At 39.4% G+C, this 20,455-nt stretch overlaps 2 protein-coding genes across 3 annotated transcripts; one reads left to right on the top strand and one right to left on the bottom strand.

The window, feature by feature from the left end:
• Positions 1–97: 97 nt before the first annotated feature.
• Positions 98–4,403, top strand: suv39h1a (SUV39H1 histone lysine methyltransferase a). The gene is made up of 6 exons (XM_026926582.3): positions 98–201; positions 494–639; positions 797–1,456; positions 2,588–2,734; positions 3,127–3,256; positions 3,394–4,403. Exons 1-6 carry the CDS (start codon positions 183–185, stop codon positions 3,525–3,527), a joined length of 1,236 nt encoding a protein of 411 aa, XP_026782383.3. The 5' UTR covers positions 98–182; the 3' UTR covers positions 3,528–4,403.
• Positions 4,404–9,485: 5,082 nt separating this feature from the next.
• gpr173 (G protein-coupled receptor 173) lies at positions 9,486–20,455 on the bottom strand. Of its 2 annotated transcripts, none has more exons than XM_026929521.3 (2): positions 19,462–20,455; positions 9,486–15,008 (listed from the first exon to the last, which is right to left on the bottom strand). In XM_026929521.3, the coding sequence occupies exon 2, from the start codon at positions 14,759–14,761 to the stop codon at positions 13,598–13,600; it is 1,164 nt and encodes a 387-aa protein (XP_026785322.1). In that variant the 5' UTR covers positions 14,762–15,008; positions 19,462–20,455; the 3' UTR covers positions 9,486–13,597. The 2 variants fall into 2 exon arrangements, with proteins under 2 accessions (XP_026785322.1, XP_053092265.1); XM_053236290.1 differs by lacking the exon at positions 19,462–20,455 and adding an exon at positions 18,198–19,455.

Here is a 20,455-nt window from a genome sequence, read left to right as displayed (position 1 = left end):
ACACCCGACTAAACCGTGAATAGCTAACCGCTAACTTGACCACGATCAGAGGAAGAGGAATTGACCAATGAAAACCGAGTAGCTTCCTCTTGGCAACACCTCGACCAATCACTAAAGAGAAATGTGTACACCTCACTTCCGGTATATTTGAGCTACGTTTGGGAGGAGAAGTAGAAGGAGGGATGGCGCGGTATTTAAAAGGTAAGTAACAGTGGTGCAGCCTATGAGCATTACTGTAAGCACATAGTTAAAAGCCACTGGAAAGAAAAAAATAAAATGAAATAAATAAATAAGCAAAATGACATGAAAGTAAATGAGATAGAGCTGAAACGTTTCACTGGATATTAATAGTCATGAAAGACTAGGATTGTGAAAAAATAAAATAAATCTGCAGTTCTTTTTCTTTTCCAGGCAAGAGCACTTGTTTTCTATTAGAGAGGCATCAGTTAGTTTCTAATGTATTTTCATATATTTTTACCTTCATGCTCTGAAGACTGCAGTGTGTCTTGTAAATACTCATGGGATGAGTTGCAGGCTGTTTGTCGAAGACAGAAATTAGTGTGCAAGCATCTGGCTGTGACCGAGGACGACTTCAGTGACTATGTGGTGGATTATCTGTGTAATTATAGAAAAATTAAGGTGAGTGAACACTAAAGCTTTGTAATGGTAATGTTTTCATCTCAATTCTTATTATTCTTGTTATCATTGATAAATACATGTCAGAACATTAGAGACTCATTCATTTATATTATATTTTCTTTTTTTCATATCACATACATACTATGCCCCTGTGTAGAGTCAGGAGTTCTTCCTGGTAAAGTGGAAAGGCTACTCAGACTCAGAGAACACATGGGAACCACACAAAAATCTCAAATGCCCCAAACTCCTCCAGCAGTTCCGGCAGGACATGCGTCTAGCACTGCTTCGTGATAATATGCCTCTGGACTCGAGCTCACTGGAAGCCTCGGCAGTTTCCTTCATCCTCCAGAGGGCCAAGCAGCGCGTGAAGCTGCAGCGCTGGGAGGAAGAACTGAACCGAGCCTGTCAGCACAAGGGGCGCATCTTTGTCAGGAATGACGTGGACCTGGATGGCCCTCCCAAAGACTTCACCTACATCAACAACTATAAGATTGGGGGAGGTGTGGAGCTCAACGAAGCAGCAGTAGGGTGTGAATGCACAGACTGTATTAAAGCGCCTGTAAACGGCTGCTGTGCAGGAGCATCAGATAACTGTACAGCATATAATGACAACATGCAGGTGAAAATCAGGCCTGGTATGCCCATCTACGAATGTAACTCACAGTGCCAATGTGGGATAGACTGCAGGAACAGAGTGGTGCAGAGGGGCATCCAGTATGACTTGTGCATCTTTAAAACAGCTAATGGAAGAGGCTGGGGTGTGTGCACACTCGAGAGAATTCCCAAGAACTCTTTCGTCATGGAGTACCTTGGAGAGGTGAGTGCTCTGAGTTCCACATGATCATTGGGCAGACACTTTTGCCCAAAGAAACTTGCAGGTGAGGCATAATACAATGCCAGATATAAAAGTTTCCATCAGCCTGGCAGAAACAAGTCAAAGTTGTAGGGAGGACATGGAAAGCCACAACTAATCACAAGGACTGAAGTAGGAGTTAGTAATCTTGTTGCAAAATATATCTCCCTTTCTGTATCACTGCAATACTATAACATGCAACAAGTGGAACCAGGGAGCTAGGGGCAATGTGTAGTATTGAACTCACAGCTCCACGCTCCCAGGTTCCTGAACTCGGGTTATTGTCCTCTTCTTGGCTTTCCTCCTGGTTCTCCGGTTTCCTCCCACTTTCCCAAAACATGCCAGTAAGTGGATTGGCTACACTAAATTGCCCCTAGGTGAGAAAGAGTGTTTAAATGTGTGTTTGCATGGAGCCCTGTGTCCCATCCAGGGTGTATTCCACATCACACTGATTGTTCCTGGGATTCACCATAACCATGACCAGGATAAAGTGGTTACTGAAGAATGAATAAATCAATAAAAGCAGAACCGTCACTTTAGCCATATTTTGCTGCTGCTGTCTCTGAAGAAAATTGGTATAAATCATTTATTCCTTGTCAAATTGGTATAAAAGCTGCAAAAATAGAATAATCACCCTGGCCTATTATTATTATTATTATTATTATTATTATTATTATTATTATGTCATTTGAGGTATTTTTCCGTGACACATGTTTACAGGATGTTTTCACTCCGTCAAACCTGGGGTGAGGGAGGGGCTGTGAAACATGAAAAATATTATTGGTTAATAATATTTTTCCTAGCTCACATGTGCATGGTTACATAGTCAAAAATCAGTAAGTGGGCATAGTTAAATTCATTTTGGTGCAAGAAACAGGGTTTTTGATTTTTAAATGATCGATACCTGATTAATCATATACAACATGCCATGAGACCTGAACAACCAAGGTGAAAAAGTTCAGTAATGATTTTAGATTGTCTTTTTTTTATTACTTCACTTTCTTATGTAGAAATCAGGATCCACAGAAACCACAGTTCTAAGAATTAGTCTTATATTGCTTTCCGTTGCGGTCTGTGTGTTGTGTGTTTTTTAAGGTCATCACCTCAGAGGAGGCCGAGAGAAGGGGACAGATGTATGATCAGCAGGGTGTCACCTACTTGTTTGATCTGGATTATGTGGCTGATGTCTTTACTGTGGATGCTGCCCACTATGGAAATATTTCCCACTTTGTCAACCACAGTGTGAGTGTGACCAATCATGTACTGATTAGCTGTCAGTTTGGTGTGTTATAGCAGACCGTAACAATGCTAACAGTCAGTTACATCTTATTTAATGGAGATAATCTAATTTGTGTAAATGGCCTTTGATATAAAGTCATTATTCATTTGGTTTTTTACAGTCATGATCAAGATTTCTTACTTTAAATGACTTGGCCTTCGGCTTACCATGCAGTAGGTGTAAAGTGTAATGTCATTAGATGTAGTAACGTCTTTTTGACATTTGACTACTTTTTCCCTTTTGTCATGTTGCTCTTGTCTTCTCTTTTTGGGGCAAAAAACTGAGCATTATGTCTGAACTGGAATATCCCAGTTAAATTACAAAGATCATATTATGGTTCCCAACCATTTTGCAGTGCAACCCAAACTTGCAGGTGTATAATGTTTTCATCGACAACTTGGACGAACGGCTTCCCAAGATTGCTTTCTTTGCGACAAGAGCAATAAGAGCAGGAGAAGAGCTCACTTTTGACTACAAAATGACAAGTAAGCATGTGACAGTTTAGTAACAATTCACTTGTTCAACATTTCATAACAAACATATCTAGAAAACTATGACTTTTTGTAATACTTCTAAAGACTTAATATTTAATGAGTTTATGGTTTATTCCTCTGTGTTATAGTTGATGAGGTAGATGCAGAAAGCACCAAAATGGACACTAATTTCAGCCTGGCAGGAATGCCGGACATTCCTATCAATCGCATCCGCATGGAGTGCAAGTGTGGAGTAGAGAGCTGCAGGAAATACCTGTTTTAGTCCTGCAAAGAGCAACTCTGTATGTTACAATTTGGCCACCTTCTTTTTGTGTTTTCCTCTATACAAATGTCTCTCTGCTGTAGTTTTCCATTTATGTAATGGTTACCTTTTAGATAAACTACTGCACATTTTCAGTGATGGTGATAATACTAACCGATTTCCAGTGATTTTGACCAAAAAAGTGCAGATCTATATTAAAACATGCAGAGTGTCTGCATTTTAATATTTTTTTATTAACACAACTTTAATTATAACTGATTTTACTGTTTGCATTTTTACAACATTGTTTTTAGCAATAGTTTTCACACTGTTGTGTATTTGTGTATTTGCTGTGTTCTTCATTGTTCTGAAATTGTATTTATGTTATTTTAAAAATTATTTTAAGTAAATCTTTCTATGGTAAAAATGCATTAATTTATTCCTTCATTCATACTTAATAACTGCTTTGTCCTGGTTAGGATCGCAGTAGATCCAGAGCCTATCCAGGGGCAGGAATACATTTTGGATTAGACGCCAGTCCATTGCAGACTGTGATAAAGCAGGTACTCACAGTTGGTGTCTCGCACATTGAGGATCCAAGGTTTAATCATGATTTACTGTCTCCCCATGACTAAATGCATCTAGGGTGTTTCCCTGCCTTGAACCCATGGGCTCCAGATATACCATGACCATTACCAAGATAAAGCAGTTACTAAAGAAAATGAATTAATTAATATTCTAGATTGTTTTAATACCTTTTGATACACTCATGAACTTGTGACACACCTAGAAAGCTCAGCAATGTGGATTTGCTTTGAATCATTTGGCCCCTTTGTGTTATGAAGCCTTTTTAGATCTGGTTTAACACATAACTTCCAATAAAATGCAGATATACCACTATAGTGCATTATAGTTTCTTTGTCTTAAAGAAGCCTGTTACAGCCAGCAGATGGTGCCACTGTATTCCTCTCATGCTGAGGTACATGCAAATGAACCAAAGCTTCATGGTTGTGGGTCATTTTACATGAAAGCTTGCTGGAACTGCATCCAGGTGAAAACAACTTGCACAACAAATTTTAATGAAGATGTAATGAATCTGTAGTACTTTGATATATTGTTGGTTATTAAATGTGAAGCTCATTGTTTTATAATGCTTAATGTGTAGGCAGTTATTTGTATATTGACAAAATGCACCAGATATTCAGGTAACCACATGTCAAACACAAGGCCTGTGGGTCAAATCCAGCCCACAGGCTTGTTTCATTTCGCATGTGTGTACTTGGAAAAAGTAATAGTGAAACGGCCCGCAGTAGCACATATACCAAAAAAAAAAAAGTAAGCCTATATTACTATCCAGAATTCAGAGCAGAACCGTAGCATAATGACCACAACTATGCTGTGCGTGTGAACACATCTCACACTGCTTAACTAAAACCGATGAGTGGTAGTTTTTTAAAATACCCAAAGGGTACTTCCTGTAAACTGCAGTATATATGTCCACTCTGGATTCTATCGCAGCTGGCTTGACCGCGGTCTGAAATGTAGGTTAAAACTGGACAGTTGAAGGCTGGAACAAGACTAGGTGATTTTTTTTTTTAAATCTTCAGTTTGGTTGAGTCTGTGCCCATGATAGCCTCAGATTCTTGTTCTTGGCTGACAGGAGTGAAACTCAATATGGTCTTCTGCTGTTGAAGCCTATCCACCTCTAGGTTTGATGTTCTGTGCATGCTGAGATGCTCCTCTGCTCGCCACAGTTGTAAAGAGGGAGTGAGTTACTACATCCTTCCTGGCAGCTCTGGCCATTTTCCTCTGGCCTCTCTCATCAACAAGGTGTTTCCACCCACAGAACTGTTGCTCACTCAATGTTTTTTGTTTTTCACACCATTCTGTGTAAACTCTAGAGACTGTTGTTTGTGAAAATTCCAGGAGATCAGCAGTTTCTGAAATACTCAAACCAGCTCATTTGGCACCAACATTTACGCCATGATCAAAGGCACAGAGATCATATTTTGCCAGATGACTGGCTGATTAGATAACTGCTGAATGTGCTGGTGTACAGGTGTTCCTAGTAAAGTCGACAGTGAGTGAGTGTAAATATGTACATCAGCCATAACAGTAAAACCATTGACAGGTGACGTGAATAACATTGATTATCTCGTTACAGTGGCACCTGTCAAGGGGTGGGATATATTAGGAAGCAAGTGACCAGTCAGCTCTTGAAGTTGATGTGTTGGAAGCAGGAAAAATGGTGGGGAGTGGAGGCTAAACCATCTGGTCCGATTCCACAGAAGAGCTACTGTAGCACAAATTGCTGAAAAAGTGAATGCTGGTTATGATAGAAAGCTGTCAGGACACACAGTGCATCGCAGCTTGCTGTGTATCAGGCTGTGTAGCCACAAACAGGTCAGAGTGCCCATGCTGATGCCTGTCCACCACCTAAAGCACTTACAATGGGCACGTGAGCATCAGAACTGGACCATGGAGCAATGGAAGAAAGTGGCCTGGTCTGATGAATCATGTTTTCCTTTACATCACGTGGATGGGTGGGTGCATGTGCGTCACTTACCTGTGAAAGAGATAGTACCAGGATGCACTATGGGAAGAAGGCAAGCCGGCAGATACTCTGTGTGATGCTCTGGGCAGTGTTCTGCTGGGAAACCTTGGGTCATGGCATTCATGTGGATGTTATTTTGACACATACAGCCTACCTAAACATTGCTGCAGACCAAGTACACCTCTTTATGGCAAGAGTAATGGCAGTGGCCTCTTTCAGCAGGACAATGCACTCTGCCACTCTGCAGAAATTGTTCAGGAATGGTTTGAGGAACATGACAAAGAGTTCAAGGTGTTGACTTGGCCTCCAAATTCCCCAGATCTCAATCCAAACGAGAATCTGTGGGATGTGCTGGAGAAACAAGTCCAATCCGTGGAGGCCCCATATCGCAACTTAAAGGAACTTAACAGGACTTAAAGGATCTGCTGCTAACTTCTTGGTGCCAGATACCACAGCACACCTTCAGAAGTCTCGTGGAGTCCATGCCTCGATGGGTCAGCGGTGTTTTGGCCGGGAGTCCTACAGAAAATTAGGCAGGTGGTTTTAATGCTATGGCTGATTGGTGTGTGTTTTTTATATATATATATATATATATATATATATATATATAATAAATTACAATTACACACACACTTCTGGCCTTAACAACAAATCATTGGTCGGAAAATTATTAAACAGCAAGAATTAATAAATGCACTCCTGAGACCTCCTGTGCCACTATTTGCTCGTGTAATTTTGCTGCAGTGAACTGTTTGGGGAAAAAGCTAGAAACAGGGAAATTCACTTATATAGTCTTCTTATATAGTCTTCTTATATAGTCTTCTAAAATGTTTGATGTAAAATATTTACATAGAGTATGGAGAAATCTACAGTATTTATTTATTTCTTGCTAATTTCCTGACCAATGATTTGTTGTTAAGACCATTAAAAGCTTACTTTTTTGCCATTTTGGCAAAATACACACACACACACACACACACACACATACATATATAATGTATAGATAGATAGATAGAGACTTTGATTGCAGCCCTTCAGAGTCTCACAAAAATGCTGATGTGGCCTGGGCAGAATATGAGTTTGACACCTCTGAGTGAAACATAGGTTCAAATGAGACTAATAATCAAGCATCAGCAATGCAGAACCAGATGCTAGATGCACTGAGTATTGTCTTTCTGTTTTCTCTTTTGATACCCCAAATTTGTTTTCACAAGGAAAGTCATGATTGCATTAGAACTCCTGTGTCTACCACATTTATACAAATTTAAATGACAAATCTTTGTGCAGGACAGACTGAACCATTTGTAATTTTAGTTCCTTTTCATGTAAATATTAGCCTTCTAAGGGCTGCTAATATTTCAAGGAGAGAAGGTTCAGTCTGTCTCTCAACCTATTTTTCCTGCTACTATTTTATATTTGAACTTAATTACCTAAATACCTAAAATTGGAGACAAAATAACGTTCCAGTACAGGTTTTTGAAGCTCTTTCCATGTCAGGGCCTCAGGTAGTTCAACTGGTCTTCCTGAGCCTAATAAAAAAAAAATTGCAGCTGCTCCCTCTGGGGTCTGAGTTTAGGTCAGTCAGCTCTATTGAGCTTTATGTTCCTCTCCGAAGGTCTACATTCTCTGACCTCCATCTATCTTCCTGGCTGTTCATCCCTCCTCTTTGATCTTTCTCTTAGCAGATGTATCCTTACCTTCTTCCATGTCCTGTCCAAACTCAATACCTCTTTCTATCCTTCGCTTTTCATGCTACAGCACTTTGACTGCATGCTTTTAACTTGGGCTGAGTGCAGGCTTCTCTCTGGCCATTATTGGATTTGGTGGATTTATGGTGGATCAGGCCTAAGCGTGGAGTCTGTGATGCTAGAAGCTGAGCTCAGTCATATGGCCACAGAGCTTGGACATCACAACCCTTACACAGATGGCATGATGAATTGGTGTTGGTTAAAAGTCTCTCGTTTAGATCTTTGTCCTCCATTTTATGTAATAGATTGAAAAAAAAAATATATATATATATATATATATATATAACTGAAGCAGAAGCAGATAATTCTACTAATAGCCCAATATGGTTATTTTCCACCATATGTTATCAGGGTTACCACGAATTAGTAGAAGAGATCATTTGTTTAAAAAAAAAAAAAAACAGCATGGATTAGTAGTAAAATGGGCATTACAAATATAACATCCACAAGAGTCTCAGATTTCAGCAGTTTTCCTTATATTTCTGCATCTGGTGGATACAGAAGACTGAAATGCAGCTAGCAAGAACAGCTTTTATTTCAAGTGTTATTACTATCTCTGTTATCAAGAACACTTTTATCTTATCAAACTTTTATTATGCTCATGCAAAGTCACGTAAAACAGTGCCTTGCAGAATTATCGCATTAACAAATACTGAACTCAGTATTGATGATCAAGGCAATATCAAGTTAAATAAAGCCAGTATGATATTCTATTCATTCATTCATTCATCTTCAGTAACTGCTTTATCCTGATCAGGGTCACTGTGTTTCCTTTGCCTATCACATGATGGGAATACACAGTGCACACACACACATTCGCAGTCATACCTAAGAAAAACTTATGTGAATACATACATAATTCATATGAGGATCCTCCAACAGCTAAAATTTTGATTTGTGTCACTGTTAATAATGTATGATTGAATAATAAATATCAGCTTAGTGACATTTTGCATAAATTTTTGATAAATGACGAAAAAATGCCTTAGTAGCGGAGTCAGAGGTTTAGCTCTTACTTGTAAGCAATAACTGTCACACTGACAAGGTTTACACTCACCTCTGTATCCGGTTTACTGCAGAGTAAAGCTAAAAATCTGCTGCTCTCATTCTGGCGGTGTTAACACGAGCCATCTGAGTGTCATTTAGCTTGTTTCTTTATTCCTTGTGGGAAAGGATACCAGGAAGATAGGGGAAGAATTCCCATTGTTAAAGATCAGCCATGTCTGAACTCTTTGGCGGTAAGTACATCTGAGTTTCCTCTGAATAACAAGTCCTCCACTGTCATATCCTGTCATCTGAATTTCAAATATCTGTGAGTCTTGTTGATGAAATAACTTATTATTACTATGTGGCATATCTTTTGTAAGATGAGTGAAATGTACTGTTTGTCTCACTGAAAAGATATATAAAATGTGAGCCTTATGTGATTTACTTGAAGAAAAAACAACATTAAGTTCCTTTGGGTAAAGGAAATCATTATGATGGGGTTCAGTACTGCAGCACCTAATGGAGCAGCTTGGGACTGGCAGCACAAAACAAAGTTACATACATGTAGACCACATATGCTGCCATATCATTATTATTTTGCACTGTGCAGTACAACATTAAGCTCATCTGGAGCTGGGCAAAGATGCACTGCCCATGGAACAAAGGTTACACCACATTAACAGTCCAAAACGCACCAAAAGTAAACTTTTATTGTCATGTCAGGGGGGAAAACCCTTTAATTTACAGAACAAGTTATCTGAATCTGAAATTGAACTTGACATTCTCACTCATTTTTTTTCCCCTCTCATTTCTTTTCATTTATCATACACTCATGAAAAATGTGACTCCGTAGTTGATCAAAGAAATATCTCAATCAGTGCAGTATCATCACTGAGCATTCTCTTTCTTTCTTTGTCATGTCTCATTAGTTCATTCACATTTTCAGCCTTTGTGGTATACAAGTTACTAAAATCTCTTTGAAGTATATTTTTGTTATTTGAAGACAAAATGATCTCACAAGAAACTGTGTATTTGGCACAATTAACACATCAAAAGAATGGTGAAACAAATATAAGAGAAGTTTTGAAATCAACCAAGACAGGCACTTAATTCATACCGATATGGAGATTCGCTGACTTTTAAATCAAATTAGAGATATACAAATGCGGAAAACGGATGTCATATCTCAGGCTGAGCTTGACAAGCATGTCAACACCACGTTGTGCATTGGTGTTTTTGTTATGCACTTTGCGCCAGAAACGTTCACTTAAAAATCCAATTTACTTTGAGCAAAAGGGCAAGACTCAAAGACAGCTGAACTTCAAGCTAGAATGAAAATGAAACTTAATAGTGAACCATTATGGTAATTTAGACCCAGCGTATGCTTAAACCGTGTTCGCGAACTTTGCACTAACACTATTTAATTTAAACCACATCTGAAGCCTATAAATATTCGTTTGTGAATAATATTCCGTTCTTTTCATTTGCATTTCAGTTATTCTTTCATTTATTTCCTGTAATCAGTGTGACAATGCAACTGGCAGACAATTAGAGATAACAGTTGTGGGAATAGTGCAGTTTACAGCCTTGTAGCAACTAGAAATGTCACATACTGGATTAAGATTATGCCTTTAAGCAAATATTTCATATATGTCATAGATACTTATAGAACGGTGTTACAAGTCACCAAGCTACCACTTTAGTTACCTTCTCTGGGACCTTGTGGTATTTTAAGAATCATTAAGTAAATTAACCTTTTCATCAGTTAATACTAGTCCTACCATTTTGAAACCCTCTTCAAATGGAGAGCAGATGAGAGCTTTAGGTTAATTGTACGTTTTTGTTAACTGCAACATTGGCTTAATTTCCTAAGCACTACTGTACTATACCACTTTTTAGCTGTTTTATCTAAAAAAAAAATACATAATTGCTTAAATCTCTTGAATATGTTTCACTGAGTAATTTCCTTTTAAGGTTACTTATTAAATCAATATTACAATTTACCAATTTGAGAGAAATATGCATTGGCAAGGAAAAGTGAACTTGATCAACTGTAGGAGTGACATTTTTCATTAGGCTATCCATCTCTGACCATGCCATGCTTAATGTGGCTTCATCCCTAGCAGCCCCTCCCCCCCTTTCCCAAGTCCTCTCCCACATTCATACTTGGCATAAACAATCACTCACACATGCGTGGTAAAAAGATGATAACCAAGAGTCCATCCCTTTCCCTCCCCCCAGTTTGACGTTAGTCCATAGTCCATATAATACACAGGAAATCACACAGAGGTCACAGTTATTTTACAAAAGATAGAATGCCTGAAGCAACTAAAAATGTTCTACCAGGCATTTTTGCTTGTTACAAAAAAATCACTCCCTTTTTTCCCACCCACATGCCCTCCCTCCCAAACACCAATATGAGCACTTCTTTTTTTTCTGATCCTTTCAACATATGAATACACACAATATCACCAACCTTCACTTGCATCCTTTTCTCCCACCCTCAAAGATTCAAAGAAGAAGGAAAAACAAAACAAAACCAAACCCAAAAATGTCTTAAAGAATTCCACAAGGATGAAGGAAGTTCCTTTTAATTCCACTTGGAAATCATGTTTTGGAATTCAAGTCTTTCCATTGAACTGTGCAAAACTGTACACATTAGTGTCACAATTTGGCAATTAGTTTCCAGCTAGTTTAGTGCCCTTTTGATGCATTTTTCTTCTTGACCTCAGTTTGTATGGTTGTGACGGGGAGTGAAGAATGTCCTCCAATAGTCAGCAAAGACACAGTGTTGTTTTTCCCCAGCATTCATTTCTCCCCCCCACCCCTCAAAGTCTTTAGAGGCATAGAGCTGTCAGATCCTCCTTACATCAGTAATATTAAACCTTCATAAGAGACTAAGGCAATAGATGCAAATAACAATAAGAATTCTCCCCATTTTAGTAGTGGATGGGTGGATTTAGCTCTTGGTGTAGATGTCATTCGTTTTCCTGATATTCTGTTTTGTTTCTTTTGTTTATTTGATCTTGCAAAAAACTGGAGCAGAAAGGAATTAAACCATCCCAAACTGAACCTGACTACCTCATAAAAAAAGTCAACTTCCTGCTCTCTGTAACATTCAGCTAAATATTACAATCGCTGCGTCTCTGTCTACATCATTCTACCAATCAACATTCTACCCACTGCCCACACTGCATCCCCCCCAAACCAAAAAATAAATAAACCGTTTCACTGATCGACACTTTCTGAAGTTGTGTGCAAAATATTATCATCAGGCCAATTAATCTGATCATCTCCATTCCCAATTCCGTATCTCTACTAATACTTACAATTGTTTCTAGCACATTATTTAATAAAACAAGGTGTGATGTAAAATCAGAATTTTTCTTCATTCAAAGGTTGCTGTTCATGAATATTATTTGATACATGAGTTTCATATTTTGTTGTGTGTGTTGTCACTGCTGCGGTAAGTCAAACAACCACAACCTAATTATAAATCAAATTATATACTGTATGCCGAATATCCACTAACTCGTGGTCTTCTTGGGTGTCACTCAATATTGTTTTTATAAAAGAATATCACTGAATTTAATAATGCAAGTGAACTATACATGTTCTGCGTTTTCTCGTAATACATATGTCTTTTAACCTGTAAGACGCCGTTATGCACTCAGTGCTATGAGTTCAAATTGGATTCAAGTAACTGGTCATTTTGTACTCGTAAACATCATGTACGATCAGCCAAAAAGACTGATTCAATTCAGTGACATCTCGGTTTCAGTACTTTTAGTACATTCATCCCATTAGGGGATTTTTTCTAGAACATCAAAAGGAGGCAAAAATTTGAAATGCTTTCAAAAATGATGAACTGAGTTAAATAAACTTTGCAAGTTTTAAGGTTTCTGTTTTGATATCAATGTATGACTCATGGATTGAGAAACCACATCATATGGGAACTCGTCATTTTCAGCATTAAAGAACTTTCATCAGTGGAAAGTAATTTATACATATAGCAGGGAGACAAACATGGTAAATCATGAAAGATGAGAGCAAGTGCAAATGCAATTACAGATTATTGGATAAAACTTCAAAGATTAAACTCCAACTCAGTAGAGTATAGTTCTGTTCTATATGCTAAACCTCCAGAAGTATCAAAGTGTTCTACAGGAAATATTTTAACCCGTCATGTTCAAAATTTGCAGTAACATACCAAATTTGCATTTCAACTCTCATTTTGTTGGCCCTTGCCACTTTAAAATTTTAAGAATACATGCAAATTTTTTTGATTACCGTAATATACGCATTTTTTTTAGCAGTTATAATTTCAAATAGAAATTACTATGTCAAAGTGAAGCTTTGAAGCTTAATGGTACATGACCACTGAATTAGTGAAGTAATGTTAATGTCATGTTTAATTTTTTTCACAGATCAATCACATTTCTGACCCTCATACACTCATTACCGACACTAGTTTGTTATGAAAACAGTTTTTGTCTTTAGAATGATAGCATCGTCAAGGCTGTAGTAAATAGCACTGTTTCTCAAAACATATTTGTATTTGATTTAGTGCCTCACATTTTAGCCCTGAACCCTTTCCCTTAATCGCAAGAAAAAGAAGACATAGCATTTAGATGACAGCAGATGTTTTTTTTTTCCCCATGACCTCCCTATCCTTACAACAAAAGAAAACATCCCTCATGCCTCCATCTTCAAATACCTTTTAAACCATATTAACTGTCCAGTTGTGACCCACCCAAAGAGAAATAAAGGAAATGATAACAGAAATAAATAAACACTTGTCTTTACATGACACAGTAAGGCTCACGGGGTAGTTGAGGTTTAGTTCTACAACAGGGAGGCAAATGGGCCAGCAGACCCTTTTTGAGGTCCTTGTTAAGGAAAAAGCAGATAATGGGGTTTACCCCTGCTTGGGCGAAACTCATCCACACCGTAGTGGAGAGGTACCGGTGTGGGATGGTACATGCTTTCACAAAAACCCGCCAGTAACAGGCCACAATATATGGTGACCACAGCACCAGAAAAAACAGGGTGATTACGTAAAACATCCTGCCAAGCTGCTTCTCTGCCTTGAACTCCTCCATGCCTAGCAGCCGTCGGTTCTGGTTGTGCAAGTTTTGCCTGATACCCAACAGGGTAGGTGGCATTGGGCCCCGGCCGAAACCTGCAATCCAATTGGCGGCTGCCTGGCCAGTGGCTCCAGGCCCATGAAAGGTCCAGTTTTGGCTGATGGCAGGTACCATCTGGACGGGCTTCATCTTGCGGTGCTTGTACTCGAAGAGCAAGAGCTTCATGTAGACCACGTGAGTGGCTAGGATAAGCACAGCCAGCATAAGCATGAATCCCAGTGTGTCATTGGCCTTAAAGTAACGGTGCTCAAAAATGCACTGATCTTCTTCACGGATGAACTTATAGGTGCCCACATCAAATACAGGTGGAAAGGCCATAGCAACTGACAGTGTCCAGACCATACACACCACAGCAACGCACGTCCAGAAGGTCATACGCTTAGAGTAGAACCGATGGTGGGCAATGGCCATGTACCGTGTGACACTAATGCAGAACAGCATGAAGGCTGCATGAAAGCAGAACAACACGGCCATGAAAGCCACCACCTTACAGCTGAGTACACTGTAGGTCCAGGTTGAGCCATTCTTGATGGACACCAGTACAAAGGGGAAGCAGACTGCTGACCGAATTGTGTCAGCCAAGCAAAGATCCAACAAGAAATAGTATGGGGCCTTGTGTAGGGCTCTGTCCCTTAATACTAGCAAAGATACCACCAGGTTGCCCACTAGGCTGATGCATATGATCAGCCCTAGCAGGACAAGCTTGATGTAGGTAGACACAGCTGATGAAGGCCCTCCATTCACTGTGCCACCCGTAGTAGCCACAACTGCTGCCAGGGGGTTGTGGGACCCATCACTACTCTCGTTTCCGTTGGCCATACCTCTTGCTGCTCTGATTGTAGAGCTTCGTCCTCTCCTTTAGAACCAACACCTCCTTTACTGTCACCTCCTCCACCACCTCCTCCTCCTCCACCTCCTCCGGTTGAGCTGTCTTTCGTCCACGTGGTTGCCTCTATTTGTTGTCTCACATGGAACAGGAGAAGCTGGTTCTGCATTGCCTCATTTTGCACTGTTCTCTTTGGAGCTCCCTTTCAAAAATGTCTCCCCTCCTGACCCTTCACAACACCTATAAGCAAAGTAAAATAATTGTTATTGTTCAAAATAAATGTTATAAATACATAGTGTCCTAGAAAACCCATTCTGGCGATAATTAAAAAAGTAAATTTTCTAATGAACCCTTGAAAATGCTTTTTTTCTGAGAATGTACATATACAGTATAAATACATTTTTCATAAAATGACACTTATGGGTTGAAAGCCTGATACCGTTTAAAAATGGGGCTGATTAGTAACATGACGGCCAATATTCTTTCTTCCATTAGTGGCCTGCTATATGTGGCCAAATGTGCTAAGATTGATTTGGTGGTTACATGGACAATATGCTAAGCTGATTACGTTTTGAATATTGTTAAAGAAAGAAACGCTTGATGGATCACGATTTGGACACCCTTAGACTCTTAGATTTACCTGACTGCCAGATGAGTACCTTTACCCTCTCTGACTTACTCTCCATTATAACGGGTAATGCTTTTTAAAGATTTTTGCAATTTCTTAACTTCTCCTACTACAAATCAGCACAATCCTGGTCTGTACTGCATCCCTGGGGCCCATACCTTTCCTTACCCCCTTACTGCTAGCCTTTTACGCTCATCCACCAGAGATCTAACATACCATGTTACACACTACAAACTAGCCATCAGCCACAGTTTTTCACCTAATGTTGTCAAACTGCAGTTCAAAAACTTGTATCAGGTATTCAAACCAGGGTGCCTACTGTGAAATCAGGCCATTCACTAACATATAGGGATGGATCATGGGTCAAGACTAGTGATGGGTATATGGTAAATTTCATTTTGCAGATGAAATTGATCTTCAGAAGCTCTGTTCCAAATGCTAAGAAGTGTTTGGTGTATATTGTAAAACATTAATGAATGCTATTCCTCTGGAGCCTCAACCGGCACATTTTAACCCCCAAGCCTTATTTATCTTGTGTAGGGCTATTGTAATGCTGCAAAATCTAGACAAGATAATTCACTTTCATGTTAATTCTTGATGTGTGCAAAAAAATAACATAAATATGTTATTCTTATTTCATTTAGTGGTCTTTAAATTATCAGTATATGTTTAAGTTCAAGGCACTCCTGCTAATCTGGGGTTTTGTTTTATTTCAGCTCCAAATGCACCTGAATCTGGTAAGCCTGTTGATCATTTTTAGTGTTTCTCTGAACATTAGCCAAAATTAGCCAGATTTAATTCCTGGCAAACAAAAAAGAGGTCAGGAAGAAGAAAAAATATGGATGACAAATAGCACTGCCAGACCTAAAGCAAACTGTACTTCAAATAGTACACTGACAAAATCAAAGTATTTGGACTTACAAATATGTTGTAAACCTTAATTTTAGGGGTGTATATCCAAAACTGAAAGGTTAAGCCCAGAATTTGACATCTCTCCAAAACCTAGGTGGATCAGGGGCTACACATTTGTACATGTCAGTTGTAAACATAAATCAATCAATAGTCTCCTAAAAGGGAGAGGCAGGGCTCCAGTAAGCAGCTGCTGTAGCATGCTGAGGAACATCATCTGCCTTGCTCTCTGCACACAGCAGATCAGCTGTTCCCACCACATGCAACATGGCATGCCAGCAACTAGTTTGTCACAGTGATTACCTCACTTGTTGCTAGGCTACAACACCTAACATCACGTTTTGTGTGTTGCGTGTGGGTATCTCTGTGGAGCGAGAGGCAGAGGGATGGGGAGCAGGAAAGAGAGGTGGGGGGAGCTAATCACTCATGATCTACACTGAGGCTGAGAAATCATCAAGTTGTAGCTAGATATCGAGATCCAACAGGAAAAGCTGAGAAATGGTTAAATGCACATATAGAGATAGTGGATGCTAACAGGAAAAAATACTGGCCTGTATACTGACATCGCTATCCTTATGCGCTGACACCGACCATTTCTATGAATGGCTACCACATTTTACCTCAGAGATCTGAGATTATTAAAGACCTTATGTGATTATTACAGAGTGTCAGACTCCAAAAGGACGGAGAACAACCTATTGTTTTAGAGCAGTCATACTAATATACTTCTGTTACAGCAATTACAGCAGCTTGTTGCTAAGCTACAGGGTCCTTCTGCCTCGTGCAGTGTGTGTGGTGTGGTGTGTCTTCGTACAACTTAATGCTTTCGAATTTGTATGTGCTGAAGCGAGGTGGGAGGGATTGCTCATCAGAGGCAATCAGCTACCAAAGGAAAAAAAGAGTGAATGTTTTGTTTTTGTGTAGTGGCAGATTAGTCATTTAGCATTACCTGAAATTATCAGTTCTGTTAAGAAAAACAATATTAGTCTGAAACAGGTGGATGATGAATAGTCCCCTTTTTTTAATGAATGCAAGATGAACATATGCAAATTTAAACAGCAAGGATCAAACTAATGTCATCAGTGGATGCATATCTCTGAATGCTCATCATGCAATTGATAAAATATTTCAAATATAACGTCAAGGCACTTGCTTCAGTACTGCATACTGATAAAGCTGCAAAATCTGAAAGAGATATTAAATTCGCTTGGATTTTGTCAGAAACACTGGCACACAATGAGAACTGTAGGTTTGTGAATTTCAATGCCTACGTGTTATACAGAAGACCATCTTTATGGTGACCATTGGATATTTCATGCTGCATAACCACTTAAATGATCTTACTTATAAAACAGTACACTCTGATCAAAGAGAGTTCTTTGAGTGCTCTTTGGACAGATGCGGTTTCTCAGCTTTCTCAATCTTTCTTATAAGGAAACACTTCGAGTTCTACAGAGAACCTTTAAGCGTTTCCCCAGAGAGACAGCCGAAGAACCCTTAAGAGTTCTAGATCTGGCCATTTTTTTAAGAGTGTATAATGATACCTAATGGATGGCATCTATGCTATAAAAACTGTTTGCAACAGGTCTGGCAGCCATCCCTCAAATTTGGATAGAAAACATTATCTTGTTTATTCAAACCCATTTCTTCGCCTACTTCCAAGACATGGCTTTTACATTTATATTAGAAACTAATCACTTTTGGACCGAAGGTTAAATTTTACATTTAAAAAAGCAGACTCTAATTTTGACAATAGAGCATTCTGACACATGGTTATTTAGACTTCAGTGTATCTTTCAGTAAATGACATGCAAATCCTCAAATATGCATCAAATATGAAATTCAGTTAATATCAGACAAAAAAAAAATCTAAAAAATAAAAAAAATCTTACACATATAGTTGGCTTTCGTAGCCTCAGAAGGTTACGAATAATCCTCCAATGATTGAAATGGAGACTATGACTCTTATATGAGTGTATCATTTGGTTTAACAGTAATATGAACGATGTAATATATTAGTTTACTGGAAAGATTTCTGGTCATACCCAACCTCAGAAGTGGCTATTTTTAACAACTCTAGCTACTCAAAGGTTCAATTTACAGCTCCACTAAATAATAATATCAGGAAACATAGAGATATGACTAATTCTGATAATAACTCGTAGCCAAACCATGGGCAAAATATGTAAGCAGGCGTGCTCTCTCATAACCGCGCCATAACGCATCATCTGCGCAAACACACGGCCACTTGTAGACTATGTAGCTGTGTAGTCTGGTTAGAGTGTAATTTGTGGTAGTAATCCCGGCTAAAAGCGTGTGTCGCTTCAGGGAGGAGTCGGATGCACTGGTGTGAAGTCGGTATGGAGGCAGAAGGCCGCGCTACAGTTAAAGGCTGGATAGCAACAGCAGAGAGAGTGCGGCTAAAGCCTCTCACTATGGGAGGAGCAGGCGACACGGAATTCACCAACCAAAAGCAGACACAATCACTCCCACTGTCCCATACCTACCGTTCGGCTACAAAATGGTGAAAAAAAAAAAAATCCTCATTAGGCCATTTTGCTGTATCTTGGTGCGTGCTCTAGGGTTTTGTGTGGGCATTGCGCTTGATGCGCCATTCAAACATTTATGCCGAGTTTTTAGTGCGTCCAACCTGCGGCTGATGCTCGATTTCAATATAATCAATGTGATTATAATTCATGATTCATTTCTCAGACCTCTCAGATGAGAGAAAAGCAGACAGTACTAACGCGTCCAAATGCCAAAGCAAAAGTGCAAACAACCTGTCCAAGCGTCTAAAGCGTGGTTCTAGTGATACAGGGGTTCTGCTCTTTTCTCCTGGGTGTCATTTAGATCTGTGTAACTCCATGGGCCTCGTTTATCCAGGTCCACAATACAGCAGCCGTGTGCGTATCACACTGAAACAACAATTACACCTACTTCTCTTCAGCTACCTTATAACACAGACTATGCGACAAGAGATGAGGCTATCCTTCAAGGGCTAAGTCTTTCCCCCCAAGATTGTAGCATAATAATGTATAGGTTAAAAGGTTATCTTAATTAGCCTAGCTTTATTTGTATTTATGTTTTTTTTTTTTTTTTTTTAATGTCAATTTTCTGAGCACAGTGATGAATGTGAGGCCGAGATGGAGCTTCTACCTGGAAATCTCCAGTTTGTCCTCAACACAATGGCTTTGGCTTGGACAGCAGGCCTGAACGGGAGCTTGTTGCAGTTGTCAAGAACCAAAAACACACCAAAGATGCAAAAATTGTTCTTTTCCAAATGGCACACCTCGCTCCGAAAATCAAACATGAATCCAAATCTGCAATCCAGTACCGACTGTCAACTCGTTTACCAGTAACACAACCGGAAAAATATAAGATGGATGGGGAAAAAAACGAATTAATAAACAAAATGGTTACGTCTGGGGGGAAAATAACGCAAAAAAGCTGTTTCGTGTCGAAAAGCTAGCCCCGTTGTTTAGCCAGCGGCTCGTTAGCTTATGTAAACACGGGATTTAAAAAGCAAAAAATGTCGTTTCCTTTTTTTTCGTGTGCATGTCATGTCTTCGGGTTTTCCATAAACGCTAGCCTAAGCCTCAGCCGTATATTCCCATCGCACTGTGGTAGAGTTAAATAAATACATGGGCACTGTCAGACTGTTAGCTATATTTCGCTTTTATGGTAGCCTAATGTAAAATCCTGTGATACGCGCCACTGTCATGTTGAGGTACGCAGCACTGTGTTCATAACGCCTCGGCGCTCGCTAATAGCATTCCAGCTCAAGATGATGCTTCCTCACAGTCTTCATTTTCTTCCCGAAATTTCAACCGGAGCTGAAGCCGTTTTCCTCCGTGACAGGGACATCCACACAGCTCGTGTTGAAACGGGTTTAATGTGTCTGCTGAGTTAAGCATCTCCGCGTCTCCAGCGCTGTGATCGTTGTCCTTTCGCCCAGTGCACTCATCCTCCTCCTCCTGTGTGTGGATGTGGAGGCTACACGGCGCACACAGGCGCCCTATTTAAAACACATAGACGCCACATAGCTACTGCCTGGGATTAAAAAAAAAAAAAAAATAGTATTATGGTTGTATCTCGCAAATCGGTGTAAGGAAATACACCATGGTCCTCAACAGCAAAGAGTCATCAATAA

The sequence above is a fragment of the Pangasianodon hypophthalmus genome, chromosome 8 (genome assembly GCF_027358585.1).
Source record: "Pangasianodon hypophthalmus isolate fPanHyp1 chromosome 8, fPanHyp1.pri, whole genome shotgun sequence".
Classification (NCBI taxonomy): domain Eukaryota; kingdom Metazoa; phylum Chordata; class Actinopteri; order Siluriformes; family Pangasiidae; genus Pangasianodon; species Pangasianodon hypophthalmus.
This window is presented reverse-complemented; position numbering and strand designations above follow the sequence as displayed.

Bases quoted from the DNA above. Each gene is read 5' to 3' on its own strand.
- suv39h1a (XM_026926582.3), top strand. The intron at 1,457-2,587 runs GTGAGTGCTCTG...GTGTTTTTTAAG, and splicing joins TCATGGAGTACCTTGGAGAG to GTCATCACCTCAGAGGAGGC. The intron at 3,257-3,393 runs GTAAGCATGTGA...TCTGTGTTATAG, and splicing joins TTTTGACTACAAAATGACAA to TTGATGAGGTAGATGCAGAA.
- gpr173 (XM_026929521.3), bottom strand. From the start codon at position 14,761: ATGGCCAACGGAAACGAGAGTAGTGATGGGTCCCACAACCCCCTGGCA.